The sequence below is a fragment of the Delphinapterus leucas genome, chromosome 2, assembly GCF_059928025.1.
Source record: "Delphinapterus leucas isolate spDelLeu-1000000601 "Yukka" chromosome 2, BTC_Dleu_Yukka2, whole genome shotgun sequence".
NCBI lineage: Eukaryota > Metazoa > Chordata > Mammalia > Artiodactyla > Monodontidae > Delphinapterus > Delphinapterus leucas.
The window spans coordinates 63,653,165-63,670,597 of NC_143130.1; the positions used below are offsets into that span (position 1 = coordinate 63,653,165).

At 44.5% G+C, this 17,433-nt stretch overlaps 1 protein-coding gene across 4 annotated transcripts in view; it reads left to right on the forward strand.

Moving 5' to 3' along the window:
- Window positions 1-16,677, forward strand: part of SNUPN (snurportin 1) — a 33,769-nt gene extending 17,092 nt beyond the window's left edge. For 2 of the 4 annotated variants that reach the window (XM_089906991.1, XM_022580087.3), the window contains exons 2-9: window positions 515-677; window positions 2,561-2,708; window positions 8,016-8,120; window positions 8,360-8,456; window positions 9,599-9,696; window positions 12,887-12,961; window positions 14,496-14,576; window positions 16,050-16,677. In XM_089906991.1, coding sequence (XP_089763117.1) covers window positions 515-677; window positions 2,561-2,708; window positions 8,016-8,120; window positions 8,360-8,456; window positions 9,599-9,696; window positions 12,887-12,961; window positions 14,496-14,576; window positions 16,050-16,373 — 1,091 coding nt within the window. In that variant the 3' untranslated portion in view covers window positions 16,374-16,677. Of the gene's footprint in view, window positions 1-514; window positions 678-2,560; window positions 2,709-8,015; window positions 8,121-8,359; window positions 8,457-9,598; window positions 9,697-12,886; window positions 12,962-14,495; window positions 14,577-16,049 lie in introns of those variants that run through there. The other 2 variants (XM_089906993.1, XM_089906992.1) reach the window with 2 other exon arrangements.
- The last annotated feature ends 756 nt before the right edge of the window (window positions 16,678-17,433 follow it).

The window sequence follows — 17,433 nt, forward strand, 5'->3', positions numbered from 1 at the left end:
ACCCGTGTCCCCTGCGTTGGCAGGTGGATTCTTAACCATTGTGCCACCAGGGAAGCCCTACATTAAAAAAAAAAAAAAAAAAAAAAAAGTTAAAAAAGAAAATTACATTAGTTATTGAGTAACAGCTTTTTAGAACTATTCAGGAAAAATATTAGATGATCGATTACTTCACTGCATGTCAATGATTGTAAGAAGGAATTAATGACAGGGTCCCTGGTGAATGATGGCAAAGAGCAAAAGTTAGATTCAATCACAAGGTGAATTTGATTGATGTTGAAGTTTATACACTCAGAGCTATCAAAATGCTCATTATTAAAATATCTGCGAGAAAAACATTACTGCTCATATGTAACTCACTTACCCTTTAACTTCTTTTTTTTTCCCATAGAAATAATTGTGATTTTGGATTAAGTGAGGTTTTTTAGGAATGTAGCCATCATGTTACACCATAACTGCCTGTACCCGAAAGGTGATACAAAACGATTGAACAATTTTCTGATGTTTTCCTTTGTAGGGAAGATGGAAGAGCTGAGTCAAGCCCTGGCTAGTAGCTTTTCTGTGTCTCAAGATCTGAACAGCACAGCTGCCCCACACCCCCGCCTGTCCCAGTACAAGTCCAAGTACAGTTCCTTGGAGCAGAGTGAGCGGCGCCGCCGGTTACTGGAACTGCAGAAATCGTAAGGGATACTTTAACTCCTTGGCTTCTCTCTGTAGGCTGGGAGCTGTGAACCATTCAGGAGGCTCCAGGCTTGTCTCTACAGAGCCACCTTCAAAGTGGACCCTTTGTAGGTTGTTCTTCTTGCCCACAAGTTTGGGAGGGGTAAATCCTGGCAGAGGTAGACATCCTTTACACCCAGAGCTTGGGAAAAATGAGGGAGTAGGGAGAGACTGAAGTTTGAAAGCAAAAGCTCAACTCTCTGGTTAAATTTTTCTTTTCTTTTTTCCTGGCAGCAGTACTGAGCTTTGTAGTTTAGGGACTTGTGAAAGCCACTCCCATACTTCCACTCCCCACATTCCCTGTGTGCCTTCTCCTGCAGTCTGACTCCTGGCTTTGGTGTGGGCTTCCTGTCTTCCTTCAGCCCAGATGTTTCTGTGGAGCCCTTGGGAATTCAAGACAAATAATTCCACAGGGAATCTGAGGAAATGTCTTCCATACACTTCGGTCTCAATACCAAGATGAGCAAACAGGGAAAGAGATTGATTGCAGGATAGGAGTGTTTGAGGATGGGCTGCTCTGAAGGCAGGGCCTATCCTTTTATTCTCAGTGCAACATAGGCCTCTTCTGGTTAAGGAATTAAGGATTAGGAGGAACTATCGACAGCTGCATTTTGCCCACTGCTTCATCACTAGATGTGTTTAGCAGAGATGGTTCCCTGTGGCCTCTGGGTTGCTTGCAGATTACATTCTCAGATCACGCATTCCCCCGATCCCCAGTTTTTAAAAATTGTGATTAATTTGGAATAGGCAATATGTTCGTATGGTTCAAAATTCACAATACATAAAAGAGTATATGGAGAAGGGACTTCCCTGGTGGTGCAGTGGTTAAGAATCCGCCTGCCAATGCAGAGGACATGGGTTTGAGCCCTGATCCAGGAAGATCCCACATGCCGCGGAGCAGCTAAGCCTGTGCACCACAGCTACTGAAGCCCGTGTGCCTAGAGCCTGTGTTCCTCAACAAGAAAAGCCACCACAATGAGAAACCCCCGCTCGCCACAACCAGAGAAAGCCCGCATGCAGCAACGAAGACCCAACACAGCCATAAATAAATAAATAAATAAATAAGTGTTTTTAAAAAAGAGTATGTGGTGAAAAGTCTCCCTCCAAAATGTCAAGTTCCTCTCTCTCTTTTTTTTTTGGCCATGCTGAGCAGCTTGCAGGATCTTAGTTCCCCAACCAGGGATTGAACCTGGGCCCACGGCAGTGAAAGTGCCGAGTCCTAACCACTGGACCGCTAGGGAATTCCCAACATCTTATAGTACACTTGTTACAACTAATGAACAAATATTGATACATTATTATTAACTAAAATCCATACTTCTTTACTCAGATTTCCTTAGTTTTTTCTAAGTGGCCTTTTTTGAAAGTTAGGAACTGCAAAAAGGTCTGGCTGTTCCTCAGAAAGTCCCAGAAGCTGTCCTTGTCTCAAACTTCTCACTGCATCTCGGTGTTTCCTCTCTGCAATCCCTGGGAGCCTTCAGACGGTATATCTGCCAGGCAGGGAAGTGTCAGCTCTCACCTGGGGTGGAGATGGGAGTCTAGGGTGGGGTGGCTAGGAGTAGGATCAGCCACTAGCGAACCCTGAGAATTCCTTTAAATATTGTACCTTGCCTATTCTTAGGAAACTGAGGAAAGCTGAGTGTGTTCAGAGGGAGTTTCCTATTCAGGATCTGTGAGGAGGTGGTCAGTAGTTAAGGCTTACAAAGGAAATTTTGTCATCTCTTACCCCACCACAATTCCCAAGTTGCTCTTGAATTTGGAGACTTTGAATTACATCTGTCACATTTCAGGGTGTCTTCCTATAAGACGTAAAGACCTGTCCTTATGCCTTTTCTTTTCTCAGAAAGCGGCTGGATTATGTGAACCATGCCAGAAGGCTCGCTGAAGATGACTGGACAGGGATGGAGAGTGAGGAAGAAGAAGAAAAGAAAGATGATGAGGAAATGGATGTCGACACTGGCAAGAAGCTACCAAAACGCTATGCTAATCAAGTGAGTGCTCCAGAGAAGATTAGGCGCAGCTGGTCCTGCTCCCTTTACTGTACAGTCAAAGCTCTTTACTTGCCCTGAAGAGGAGGATGAGGCAGGAAGAAGGAAGAACATCTGCAACGAAAGTGCTGATGTACATAAAAGTTATGAGATGAAGAGAGATGACTTACAGTTTTGTGTGCTGACAAGGGTCACTGATAGAGTCTGGGTAGTGGGTTTGGGAATCATTACCCCATGCTGTTAGCAAAGGCTTCCGGCCTGCTGCATTTAAAGCCCCTGAGCTACTGATATGCTAGCGGATGCCATTCTTTACTAGTCGTTATACAGCTGTTTTGGATCAGGCCTGCCCAGCCCAGCACTGTCCCCCACCCCATCTCCCAAGCTGGTAGTCTTTCCCAAGTGGTGGACTAACATGCCAGCCTTGGGTCTTCACACTCAGGTGGTAGGAGCTTGGAGGTCCTTGAATACTGGGAGCCTGCCCAGCCACCCCAGGCCAGCCAGTTGGCCTAGGTGAGGTTGAGGCCATGAAACAACAGATCACTATAACAAACTTGACTAAGTGGCCTGTTGATTCCAGAGAGGAAATCAGTGTGGCTTGTGGCGCCATAGGTGAAGCAGGCATGGAGACTGTCCAGTGCTCTAGGCAATCCAGTTATTCTCCAAAAGGCAGGGCATGTGTCTGAGTGGGGCTGGGGGTCTACCCTGATATTGTATACTTCTCTCTATAACCCAAGTGTCTTGTCACTTCAGAATCCTCTCCCACCTTAAGAATATGGTTCCTGAGTGCACACATTCCCATCCTCTTTCTCTGCCTCAAATATAGCACAGACATCTTCTACGACAAAGTACAATTTAGTTCTGTTGAGCAAACATTGTTTTTTTGTTGTTTTTAAAATTTTTTGGCCATGCTGCGCAGCATGCGGTATCTTAGTTCCCTGACCAGGGATCGAACCAATGCCCTCTGCAGTGGAAGCACAGGGTCTTAACTACTGCACCACTAGGGAAGTCCCGAGCAAGCATTGTTTTGTTTTGTTTTTGTTTAAAACAGAATGTTGGCTTTTTAAAAAATATTTATTTATCTATCTATCTATCTGTGCCGGGTCTCAGTTGCGGTACGCAGGATCTTTGTTGCTGCATGTGGGATCTTTAGTTGTGGCATGCAGGATCTAGTTCCCTGACCAGGGATCGAACCCCGGACCCCCTGCATTGGGAGTGCGGAGTCTTAGCCACTGGATCACCAGAAAAGTCCCCCCGAAGCAAGCATTGTTGAAGGCCCTGTTCTATGTTAAGCTAGGCTATTCTCAGGGGAAGATAGATGTGGGCCAGAAATAGCCCATGCACTCCTCTAATAAGTGTAGATTATGGTTTTTGCAATAAGAAAGTGAAATTAACTTCCAACAGAGAAGGAAGCAGGGTTGTGAAATCAGGAAAAGCTTAATGAAAGAGGAGACAGTTTGGAAACATGGGTAGGACAGGTGGAGGTACAGAGCATTTCAGGGCATTGCAGGCCGCAGGATCAGGCTGAGCAAGAGCCCAGAGGTGGGAGAAGAATATATGATGTGTTCAGGAGGGGTGTGCAGAGTGTGTGTGAGGATGGAGCAACATAGGGTAGGGGGAGGAGTATAGCAGAAATATGTACAAGGTTTTAGACTCTGGGTCTAGATTGTGAGGAACCACCAAGACTTTTTGAGCCAGGGACAGAGGTGGGACTTCATGTGATGACTACCACATCAGTGTAGAAAGGCCTGGAAGAGAGAGACTGTGGTAGGGGGCTTAGGTTTGGTAAAAGATCTGATGAGTGCTAAGGGCAGTGGAAGTGGGAAGGAAAAGAGGTCATGAGTATGAGAGATGTTGCCAGGTGGAATGAACAGAATTTATGGCTAGGAGAGGCGATATGAGAAGCGGGTAAGGGTTTAAGCTCAGGTCGCCTGGACTGACCTCAAAGTCAGGCTCTGGGGCTTCCCTGGTGGCGCAGTGGTTGAGAGTGCGCCTGCCGATGCAGGGGACACGGGTTCGTGCCCCGGTCCGGGAGGATCCCACATGCCGCGGAGCGGCTGGGCCCGTGAGCCATGGCCGCTGAGCCTGCGCGTCCAGAGCCTGTGCTCCGCAACGGGAGAGGCCACAACAGTGAGAGGCCCGCGTACCGCAAAAAAAAAAAAAAAAGGCTCTGTGTTGACCATGGGCAAGTTACTTAACCAGTCTAAGTCTCTAGTTTCTTATCCGTAAAATGGGACATCGTAATAGTACCTATCTCATAGGATTGTTAGAAGGATTAAATGAAATAGTGTACCTTAAATACCTAGCCCAGAGCCCATAATGAATGCCCCACAGTATTAGCTGCTACTGCTATTTTTTTAAACAGCCATATTGAGATACAATTCACATAACATACAATTCACCCATTTACAGTGTACAATTCAGTATTTTTTTAGTAATTCACAGAGCTGTGCAACCATCACCACTATCTAATTCTAGAATATTTTCACACCCATTAGCAGTCATTCCCCATTTCCCCTTCCCTCCAGGCCCTAGCAATCACTGATCTACTTTCTGTCTCTATGGACTTGTCTATTTTGGACATTTCGTATAAATGGAATCATATGAGATACATCCTTTTGCTTCTGGCTTCTTTCACTTAGAAGGTTTTCAAGATTCATTTATGTTGTAAATGGAATCATATGAGATACATCCTTTTGCTTCTGGCTTCTTTCACTTAGAAAGTTTTCAAGATTCATTTATGTTGTAGCATGTGTTAGAACTTCATTCCTTTTCATGTCTTTTCAAATAATATTCTGTTGTATAGATATACCACATTTTGTTTATCCATTCATCAGTTGATGGCCTTTTGAGTTGTTTCCACTTTGGGGCTATTATGAATATTGCTGCTATGAACATTTATTTACATGTTTTTGCATGGACATATGTTTTCATTTCTCTTGGGTATATACCTGGGAGTGGAGTTACTAGGCCATATGATAACTCTGGAACTATCAGACTATTTTTCAGAGTGACTATACCATTTTACATTCCCACCAGCAATGTTTGAGAGTTTGTTTCTCCACATCTTTGCCAATACTCGTTATTGTCCGTCCTTTTGAATATAACCGTCCTAGTGGGTGTGAAGTGGTGTTTCATGGTTTTGATTTTCATTTCCCTAGTAACTAATGATATTGAGCTTCTTTTCGTGTGTTTATTAGCCATTCGTATATCTTTGGAGAAATGTCTATTCAAATCCTTTGCCCGTTTAAAAATTGGGCTATTTGTCTTTTATTATTGAGTTATAAGAGTTCTTTATATATTCTAGATACAAGTTCCTTATGAGATACATGATTTGCAAATATTTCTCATTCTGTGGGTTGTCTTTTCACTTTCTTGATGATGTTTTTGGCAGCACAGAAGTTTTACATTTTGATGTAGTCTGATTTATCTATCTTTTGTTTCGTCATTTGTGCTTTTCGTGTTGTATTACTGTTATTCTTTAAGGGAGTGTTGATTATGCCTTGGGTTTAATTGAATAACAGAGAGGAAGGTGATGATATTAATAGGGCACAGAATGCAGAAGGGGAAGGGTGGGTGTTTCAGGGATGGGAGGTACTTGGGCAACAGAAGCCAGTGAATTCTGTTTCGGCTATGCTGAGTTTAAGGTACAGAGAGGACCAACAGAGAAAGAGATAGCAAATGGACAGCTGGAAATATAGGTTTGGAGGAAAGGAAAGAAGTCTGGAGATGAAAAAGAAGAGAATTAGGGGACTTCCCTGGTGGCGCAGTGGCTAAGAACCTGCCTGCCAATGCAGGGGACACGGGTTCGAGCCCTGGTCAAGGAAGATCCCACATGCCATGGAGCAACTAAGCCCATGCGCCACAACTACTGAGCCTGTGCTCTAGAGCCCGCAAGCCACAACTACTGAGCCTGTGTGCCACAACTACTGAAGCCCGTGCACCTAGAGCCTGTGCTCCACAACAAGAGAAGCCACTGCAATGAGAAGCCCGTGCACCGCAATGAAGAGTAGCCCCCACTCGCCACAACTAGAGAAAGCCTGCACATAGCAACAAAGACCCAACGCAGCCAAAACAAAAAAAAGAGAGAGAATTAGGAGGCATCATCTTAGAAATGACAAGTGAAGTAGATGAGTTCCACCCCCACGGGGGGAACAGCATCTAAGAGAAAAGAAAAGGGGGACCTAAAACAGCCCCCTGAAGATTATCTACATGTTTTGGGGGAGTGTGTGGAGGAATGTTTGGAGGAAAAACAGAAAAGTACTGTCATGGGACCAAGGGAGCATGTGCCAAGGAGGAGGATGTGACTGGCAGCATTACACCAGGAGTAGAGGAAGGAGGGGGAGGTGAGGGAATAGAGGTACTTGGCTGCAAGGAGGTCAAGCGGGGCTGTGAGGTAGCAAATCTGGACTGCGGGTGTCAGAGTGGGTGGGAAGGCAGCAGCAAGAAATACGAAGTAGTTGGAGGGTGGGAGGGAGGGAGACACAAGAGGGAAGAGATATGGGAACATATGTATATGTATAACTGATTCACTTTGTTATAAAGCAGAAACTAACACACCATTGTAAAGCAATTATACCCCAATAAAGATGTTAAAAAAAAAAAAGAAATACGAAGTAATTGAAAAAAGAGAGAACGTGGAATATCTTAATAGAAATGTAGAGTGATAAAAGGTTTTCATTTTTGCCTTGGTTTTGAGGATTAGGGGTTAAGTATTTTGTGGCCTAAGGGGAAGGAGAGATGGGAGAGATGAGAGATTCGGTGGGAAGTATTAATTGATAGGCTAAAGTCTTGTATAGATGGGAGGGACTAGTGATGAATGGAAGAGTAGATTTTTTCAAATTCATTTCACCACAGCCCTTTTTTTTTTTTAAATTTAAGGTAGATTTCCTAACATCCTTTAGTATAGTATTTGGGTCACTAGTTTGGGAAATGATCTAGTTTAGAGCATCTCAAGGTCAGGGACTTGATTCATCTCTGAGGTATAGCTCCTGGAACATAATGGTTGTGATAATGGTAGGTGGGTGGACAAAGTAAGGAAAGATAGAGGGTCCTATCCCCCCATACAGGAGGTGAAGTAGTAAGAATGGATATGGATGCAGATAATGAAGGTGAGAAGTTGAAGTTCACAGTGAGCAGGAGATGAGTTGACTACTAAGAGCTAGTGGGGTGGAGGTCCCACTGTCACCCTTTTCTGTTCTCATTCTTTTACATGTATTTTTATTATACATATAGGACGTGAATTCTTTGTCATTGTAAACATGGGAGAAGCACAGCCCTGTTGATTTTTAACACCATTTTTTGTGTTCCCAGTTAATGCTCTCAGAGTGGTTAATTGACGTCCCTTCAGATTTGGGTCAGGAATGGATTGTGGTCGTGTGCCCTGTTGGAAAAAGAGCCCTTATTGTGGCCTCCAGGGTGAGTAGCTGCTCCTGCCCCCGGCACCAGCATGCCTGGCCTGTAGCGGGAGGGGTTCTCTGCACACTCTGTGTTCCTTATCTGCCACAGCAGCTGTCCCTGCCATGGGGATTGAAACGCTTTCCTGCAGGAGGGATTTGATGAGAGCCATCTTTGGGCTGATGGCACCCCTGCAGAATGTGGAAGCAAGAGGGTAAGGAGACCTTGATGCCTGACAAGAATGGTAATTGTCCACACAGGGTTCTACCAGTGCCTACACCAAGAGTGGCTACTGCGTCAGCAGCTTTTCTTCCCTTCTGCCAGGAGGCAACAGGCGAAACTCAGCAACAACAAAAGGTACCTACATACAATTGACTGTTCATTAACTTTTATAATCAGTGCTTGGTTAGTTGCTTAGTTAGTTGTTTTAAAGACCCACTTTAAAAGCATACTTTTGAAACTGCGCACAGGTAATATCCTGCCCACTGGGCTCTCCCTCAAGGTCAGGACTCCTCAGTAGCAGAATAGTTGCAACTTGTGAGGCCTGCTGGGCAATAACCCCCTAAATTAAAGTCAGTGCACCTTTCCCATGGACTTCCATCACAAGATGACAGGTGCAGTTTTCTGGGGAAAGGACCCCCAGAAGGCCAAATGTAATGTACAGTAAGCTGTTGCTGCGGCTTCCTGCCGAATTCCCTTTTCTCCTTTCTCAGTGTCCTAATCTTAGCTTATTCCTCTCACCTGGGCCCAGCCAGGGAGACTAAGGTCACGAAAGTTTGCCCGGGGTCATTCAGCGAGGAGTTGGCAGAGCTGCCAGAACCGTTCTCTCACCTCTGCCTGCCCAGGCTCTGCTGGTGGTTATTCCTGTCCTCTGTTCTGAGCCCTCTATTGGCTTTTTTTACTCGAGCCTGAAATGCGCTTCCACCTCCCCTCTACCCTGTTATTTTAGTCCTCTGATCCCAAAAGATTGTTCATATCCCATCTCTTCCATGAAGCATTTTCTGGAACTCTCGTTTTTCTTAGTTTGTGCTGTATAATTCAGGTCTTGGTTCTTTCCTCTGTAATCATCTTATCTCCTTAACTGGATTGTAACTTCCTTAAAGGCAGGGATTACTTATAGCTAATATTCCCCACAGAACACAGTGCCTGTGTTAGGAACTCAAAAAGTAATTGTAAACTAAAATGGAAGATTACTTCCCTTCAAACTTGAGCTTCTCTAAGGTGAGTAAATGTCCCAGTTTTTCTAAAGTTTCAGAGTTCACACTTGGCATTGCCTTGATCCTTCTTGTGCTGTCATACCTCAGGTCACCCCTAGACTGTGCCAGGTAGCCAGAAAAGGCTGTGAAGAACTTTGTCCTGTAGTGCTGGTGCTTGCTGTGAGCACTGAGGATTGTTGGATTCAGTTCCCAAGCCCCTAAGATGGGGCTCCCCAGATTGTGGTGGAGGGAACCCTGATGGGAAGGGGTACCCTGTACTGACTTTCTACTTTGTGTCTCCAGACTACACCATTCTGGACTGCATTTACAGTGAGGTGAACCAGACCTACTACGTTCTGGATGTGATGTGCTGGCGGGGACACCCTTTTTATGACTGCCAGGTAAGGACTGATACTCCCCTCATGTCTTCTCCTGTTTTCTCCTCTCCTCCCAGGAAAGTGCCTCAGCATGTGTGTCTAGTACGTGACTAACTTCTTGGTGTGTACAGGATGTGGTATATCAAGAACATTGTCTAATGTTCCTTGCATCTTTGGGTGTGTTTAAATTAGCTTCATTTATAAAAAGAGGTAGGAGGAACTAAGGGAAGCATAGCAATTCTTGAGGGGAGGAAGGAGAAACAGAGTGTAGGGTAGGCTGGGACTTTGTAGAAGCTGTAACCGCCCCCTCCCCTCTCTCCAGAGTGTGGGAGGCTTGCTGGCAGGGAAGGTTGCAGGTGAAGGGGATGCTGCCTTGTGCAGGCGGCACAAGGAAGAGAAGGTGGAATGTTAAGCACCATCAAATAGACTTCTGTCACCTCCACTCTTCATCAACCACATCTTGACCCTGAAAATGTCAGGGCCTCCTTGGTATGACCGTAAGGCTTCAAATCTCTGAGGGGTTAGCTTTGGAAGGAGATTTTCCAAATGAGGAGAGGCCCCCCACCCAATATTCTCCCCTTAGGTTTCACCTTCCCACAACATTTTTCTCAGATTGGTGATTTTCTCGAGTGACAGATGCAGTCATCAGAGAGAGGCTAGGTCACCCCACAGGGTCCATCTCTGCTCCTATGCTCCCCATCGTTGTCCCAGTTTTAAAGTGGTGGGTTTTTTATGCTCCCTGTCAATTAGTTTATCATAGTGGTTCTCAGAATGTTGAATGTGTGGCCTCAGAAGGTTGTTAGTAATGCAAATTCTTAGACCTACTGAATCAGAAACTCTGGGGATGGGACTTACGTTTTAATAAACCTCCAGGCGATCCTCATGCAGGCCCACGTGTCCAAATCACAGGTTATCACCACAGGCTGCTTCTTTCTGTAGCCATTACCCCAAGCTAGGTTTCCAAATTGTGCTAGGTGCTGGTACTTCAGAATTCTAGCATGCGTCTCATTCAAAAAATAATAGCCAAGGGACTTCCCTGGCGGTCCAGTTTAAGACTCTGCACTTCCAATGCAGGGGCCATGGGTTCAATCCCTAGTCAGGGAACTAAGTTCAGACATGCTGCACAGTGTGGCCAAAAGATAAAAAAACAAAAACAAAAACAAAAAAATAGCCAAGACCTGCATTGCTCAGCACTTTGTGAGCATGATCTCATTGAATCCCTTACAACTCTAAAAAGTAGGTATGTACCATTGTTGCTACTCCTCATCATTTAGATATGAAAGCTGAGAGCCACAGATGTTAAGTACCTTGCCCAAATGCAGAGCCAAGCCTAAAACTCAGAACTCAAAAATTCAATCGAGGGACTTCCCTGGTGGCGCAGTGTTAAGAATCTGCCTGCCAGTGCAGGGGACACAGGTTCAAGCCCTGGTCCGGGAAGATCCCACATGCCGCAGAGCAACTAAGCCCGTGCACCACAACTACTGAGCTTGCGCTCTAGAGCCCACGAGCCACAACTACTGAAGCCCACACGCCTAGAGCCCATGCTCCGCAACAAGAGAAGCCACCGCAATGAGAAGCCCGCGCACCACAGCGAAGAGTAGCCCCCGCTCACCGTAACTAGAAAAAACCCACGGGCAGCAACGAAGACCCAGTGCAACCAAAAATAAATAAATAAATAAATTTATTTTTAAAAAAAAGAGAGAGAAAGGCCGCGCAGCAACGAAGACCCAATGTGGCCAAAAATTAATTAATTAATTTTTAAAAATTAAAAAAATTAAAAAATAAAAATTCAATCAGGAACATATTTTCCTATAATTCTGTTGAAGGATGTTTCATAACATGCATTTACAACCTACAAATTTGATAACTAAAGCCACCTATATTTTGACAATATAAAGAAAAGATTGTGGGTTTTTTATTTTTGGTTTTGGAAATTAAAAAAAAAGAAAGAAAGAAAAGTCCCTAAATAACAACAGAAGCATATGTATCAGTAATTTAGATCAATAGTAATTTGGAATAAAGTAGTTTATGTGAAATTACAGCTATAAAGTAGTTTCTAATCCTTAGGTAAAATAAAACAGAGGTTAACATAATGTGCTTTGGAGTTGGTGAGTCCTGGTCCCATAGTATTTCTGTGTGCACCTGGGTGAGTGATGTAATCTCTCTGAGCCTCAGAGTCCTCACCTGTAAAATGGAGATAATAATAATAAAATTCTCGGGACTTCCCTGGTGGTGCAGTGGTTAAGAATCTGCCTGCCAATGCAGGGGACATGAGTTCAAGCCCTGGTCTGGGAAGATCCCACATGCCGCGGAGCAATTAAGCTCGTGTGCCACAACTACTGAGCCTGCGCTCTGGATCCCGCGTGCCACAACTACTGAAGCCCGTGCACCTAGAGCCTGTGCTCCGCAACAAGAGAAGCCACCACAGTGAGAAGCCTGCGCACTGCAACGACGAGTAGCCCCCACTCGAGGCAATTAGAGAAAGCCCACGTGCAACAACGAAGACCCAGCACAGCCAAAAATAAATATTTAAAAACAAAAACAAAAACAAAAAATAATAAAATTCCCAGAGGATGGTTGAGGATTAATACGATTATGTATGTAAGGTCCTTAGCATGGAGCCTGAGACATAGTAGGCCTTCAGTGATAAATGTTGGCATTACTACTATTAATAATTCTATTGGATTTTAAGGAAAAAATATTTGAAGATTTTATGAACATCTTCCTGACCTTACGGCAGTATTTTAAGGGAAATGAGGGTGAGAGAAGGGCTTAGGTCTTCATAAATCAGGTGGCTATTTTTTTCCCAGTTTTATTGAAATTAAACTGACGTGCAACACTGTAAGTTTAAGGTGTATAGCACAATGATTTGACTTACATATAGTTTGCAATAGTTACCTGAGTAAGTTTAGTTAACACCCACCATCTCATATAGATACCAAAAAGAAAAGAAGAGAAAAAAATAAATGCTTTTTTTCCCTTGCCATGAGAACTCTTAGGATCTACTCTCAACAACTGTCATGTATATACCAGACAACAGAGTTAACTATTGTCATTGTGTTGTACTTTCCTTCCATCCCTAGTACTTATTTATCTTATAACTGGAAGTTTGTACCTTTTGACCATCAGGTACCTTTTTAGAATGGGGTGTTTTTGTTCGTATTAGAGTTTGAGGTGAGCAGTTTTTAATCTTTCCCTTTCTCTTCTCTGGCAGACTGATTTCCGATTCTACTGGATGCATTCAAAGTTACCAGAAGAAGGACTGGGAGAGAAAACCAAGCTCAATCCCGTAAGGCCTGGTGTTAGGATTGCAGAGTTCTTTATGGGGATTGTTTTGGATTGGTCTGTTATCTAAATAGAATCATTATGAATGAAATTATCTTTTTGAGGCAGCATGGCATAGTGGGAAAAGTATGGACTTAACAGTTATCTAGATTCCAGTTTTCGCTTTAACAATTACCAGGTTAAGTTAATATCTTTACTTGGCCTTAGTTTCTTCATCTGTTTAATAGCGTTAATAATACCTACTTTACAGGGTTGTTCTAAGAACCAAATTATATAAATATACAAGTCTTTCTAGCATAATACTTATGGTGAGCACTCAATAAACAGTGGTTGGTATAAAATGCTAATAACTGTTTTTATTAATAACACTATTTAGAATTCTCCAACTGTAGCCTGCATCAGCAGCCTCTGGAGGCTTGGTAAAATGTAGGCTCCTGGGCCTCACCCCCAGAATTTCTGATTCAGTAGGTCTGGGTTAAAGCCTGAGAATTTGCATTTCTAACAAGTTCTCCAGTGAAACTGATACTGCTGGTCCATGAACCACACTTTGAGAACCTCTGCCTTTGTATCTGAGCTAAGAGTGACCTCATCTAGTCAGTCCCCTCTGTTTATAGATTAGTATATAGGCTCAGAGAAGGGACTGCCTTCCCCAAGGTCCCATAGTCCAGGATGATAACCCAAATGTCTTGGCTCTTCGCTCAGTGATTAAATATGGGACAGTTGTTTTCATTGCATTTTATTAGTTAAGCCCTGTAGACTGGCATTTGCTTGGGTTGCTTACAGCATTTTTAAAAGCAACTGAATAACCAGTTACAGGAACAATAAATGGGACCAGTACTTCCAGTGATGTTATCAATAAGGTCCTAGAAGAACATGCACTGAGGAAAGGGAACATGGGTACTACTTTCTCTGAGATGCTGTTCTGTGTGCGCTACATGTACTATCTCATTGCATCTGCATAACAATCCTAGGAAGTAGATATCTTATTATCCCTTTTTACAGATGGGAAAATGGAGGCATATGGAGATTAAATGATTGATGGAGCTGGGATTCAAACCTAGGCAATCTGACTCAGAGGTTGTCATAGTCCTAATCACTTTGGTATACTGCTTCAGTGTAAAAACTTTTGCTGGTGTGAAAGGGGCTTCACCAGTCCTTCATTAGGGGCAACTGTCATAGAGCTGGGAGAATAACATAGAATCCCTAAACCTAGCACAGGGCAGTGGTTCTCAGTCCTGACTGCATGAATCAACTGGAGAGCTTAAAAAAAAAAAAAGACTGGATCCCGCCCCAGAGCAGTTCAGTCAGAATCTCGGGGTGGTGCTTGGGCATGAGTAATTTTTAAGAGTTTCCCAGATGGTTCTCCTGTATAAAGCAAGGTTGAGAACTCCTGACCTAGTAATTCAGAGGATAAGTAGAGGGGAGTGGGTAGGGAAGGATGAGACTGAAAACTTCTCTTCTTTGATACAGCTGTTCAGTTGCTGGAACCAATATTGTTTGTAACATGTACTAATTCTTTGTTCTAATTTACGTTTTAGTTTAAATTTGTGGGGCTAAAGAATTTCCCTTGTACCCCTGAGAGCCTGTGTAAGGTGCTGTCTATGGATTTCCCTTTTGAGGTAACAAAACCATTGTTTTTATTGCTCTGATCTGATTGTAAGACACAGGGAAACTTGGTTATACAGTCTTAAGAGAGCCTCTGACTTTGCTGTGTCAAAGCATCAGAAAAGGGCTAAATGCTGACTCTTGGAAAAGGATGTGCTCGTGGCCCTTTATAGCCTCAGTGCCACCCTGCCAGATAAGTCAGAATGCCAGAGCTGGAAGGGCCCTTGAAAGGACAGCTCATCTAACTCCCTCATTTTACAGATGGAGAAACTGAGGCCCAGAGAGGGGTGAGGCTTCCATTCCTAGGTCCTTCTTGTGTGCCTCTTTCTGCTACAAGCCAGAGAACGAGGCCCCTTGTTTGACTGCCACAGCTGGGGCTTCTGTGACTGACAGACTGCAGGGCTGTGAATTCCTAATCCTTCCTTCCTCCGAAGAGCAAATGGTCCCCAGGGATGGCAGTGCTTGCTGAGCAGTGGCATGGCAGTGGGGCGACCAACTTGTCCAAGGTTGCCCAGGACTTCCCTGGTTTTAGTGCTGAAAGTCTCACATCCCCAGAATCTCCTCAGTCTTGGGCAGTCTTTTGTCATCCTCAGAACCTGCAGTTACCCTACAAGCAGACTTCCTTTGCCCATGATACCCTTTAAAATTCTGCCTGGTCACCTGCAAGTATTTGCTTGAACTGGATATAATTTTGCTAAAAGGATCACAGCTTCCCAAATGATGAAATGGCAAAGGCTGAGTTGCCTTCATTTCTGGGAGTCAGTTAAGAAGGCGGTAAGAACACCATCTTTGTTTATAACCCTTATGCCCCAGTGACAATACATGCTTTTTAGAGATGAGTCACTGAATCACAGAAAAGAACATATGGGACTGTGGGAGGTCTTCCCGTTGAGAAAAACTGAGTTTCCCAGAACATAGCTCACAGACAATTTAGGAGGAGGTTTAGGCAGCCAGCAATGGTTGGGGAGCAGGGCTTCTCGACAGGCTGTTTCCCCTGCACTCAGCAGTCCAGCATCTTGGAGGGGCTTGTCCAGTCCCCTGGCTTTGTTCCCGGTGTGGAGCACATCCCCCACTACAGAGACCTCCGGGTGGTGGAAAGTGAATGGGATTTGAGGAGAGAAGACCTGGGTTCAAGCTGAATTTCTGCTTCATACTCACTGTGTGTTTGAGGGAGGCTCCAGAACTCCTTGAGTCTGAGCAGCTCCATCTCCCAGACACTTCCATGGTGGGTAAGAGGGTGAAATAGTAGGTAGGAAAGCACCCTGTAAACGGGAAAGTACTTTTTATGTTTTTATTTTCTAAAATTTAGTTTTCTAGGCCATTTCTTCTTTTAGAGAAATTCATGTGTGAGAAACAAAGACTCTTTTTCTTCTGGCAGTGACCCAGAAAAAAAGAGCTGGACCACAAGAGCTACCCCAGTGCATATAGGTCTCCTACAAACATGTGGCCCCAGAAGTCATTCTGATCCCTGGTTTTCTTTCTTGTAGGTAGATGGGCTTCTCTTCTACCACAAGCAGACCCACTATAGCCCTGGAAGCACTCCTCTGGTGGGCTGGCTGCGCCCTTACATGGTGTCAGATGTTCTTGGCGTAGCTGTGCCAGCTGGCCCGCTGACTGCCAAGCCAGAATATGCTGGGTACCAGCTCCAGCAGATTATTGAGCACAAGAGGAGCCAGAAGGAGGGAATAAAGGAGATACTCACACACAAGTCCTCTGAGAATGGACGCTATGAGTTGGAGCACCTGTCCACCCCCAAGCTGAAGAGCCCTCCCCATAGCCCCAAGCACCCAGGGAGCCTCATGGATAACTAGAGAGGGCAGCGTCCTTTGGGAGTCACAGGATGGGGGTTGGTCCCAGAAGGAAGGCTGGGGAGGAGGACAGTGACGAGAACAAGATGACTTCATTTTAGAGCAGACTTTCCAAAGCCACTCCAGCTGGAAACAGCTTATCTCCTATCTGAAGTGCTGGCTTTAACAGTTGGGGGAGGTTTCCAGATTGGGTAGTCTTTGCATTTGAGCAGCAACTCCTGTGAAAATGTATTTCAGATCCACAATGTAAATATATGTAATTCTTACGAAAGAAGTTGTTTGTGATTGTTAAACTTTATTTATTTTATTTGTGTGTGTGTGTGATTCTTAAACTTTAGATAGTCAGGAATCTCCCCCACCTCTACCCCTTCAGGCCCCCTAAACCGTGACTGTTCAAGTCTTGGCCCATTTCACTCTGTTTTTAGCACTTAAGCATTCTGCTGAGTTTCCAGTTGCTGCTGTTGGTAACGTCATTTTCTCAAAGGTCTTACCAGGAACTGCAGTTCTTGGTATTTGAATATGTTCCCTCTTCTGAGAAGACAAGTGTGATTTTCTTTGGTTTAGACACAGCCAGAGATAAAATGCAAATGGAGTTCATTCACTACTTCAGCCAACATTTGAGCACCTTCCAGAAGATAAGCCTTGTGCTTATGTAGAGTGGGTTATGGTGAGGGACCATACTTCATCCCTGCCCTTGAGGAGCTCATGATCCAGTGAGAAAATAAACCCACCAGCATCTAGAGTGGGTCCAGATGGTGGGATGATTGCTTTAGTGCAGAAAGGGGCATAGAGCATGGGGTGTGGGGGGATGCCGGGAAGAGCAGAGGGAGGTTTCACAGAGGAGTTCAAAGCTGGGCTGAGGCTCATAGGAGGGACAGAAATGTGCTCTGCAGACAAGGAGGGCAGGAGTTTCTCACAGAGGCAGGAGGGTGTGCAGATGCACCCCTCCAGAGCTGGGAAGGACTTGCTCTGGGACCTGAAGTCGGTTCAGCATGGCTCAGTTGTCAAGTAGGGCTGGAAAGCTATGGGAAAGGAGGCTGGAAAGAGATGGGTCTGATCATAA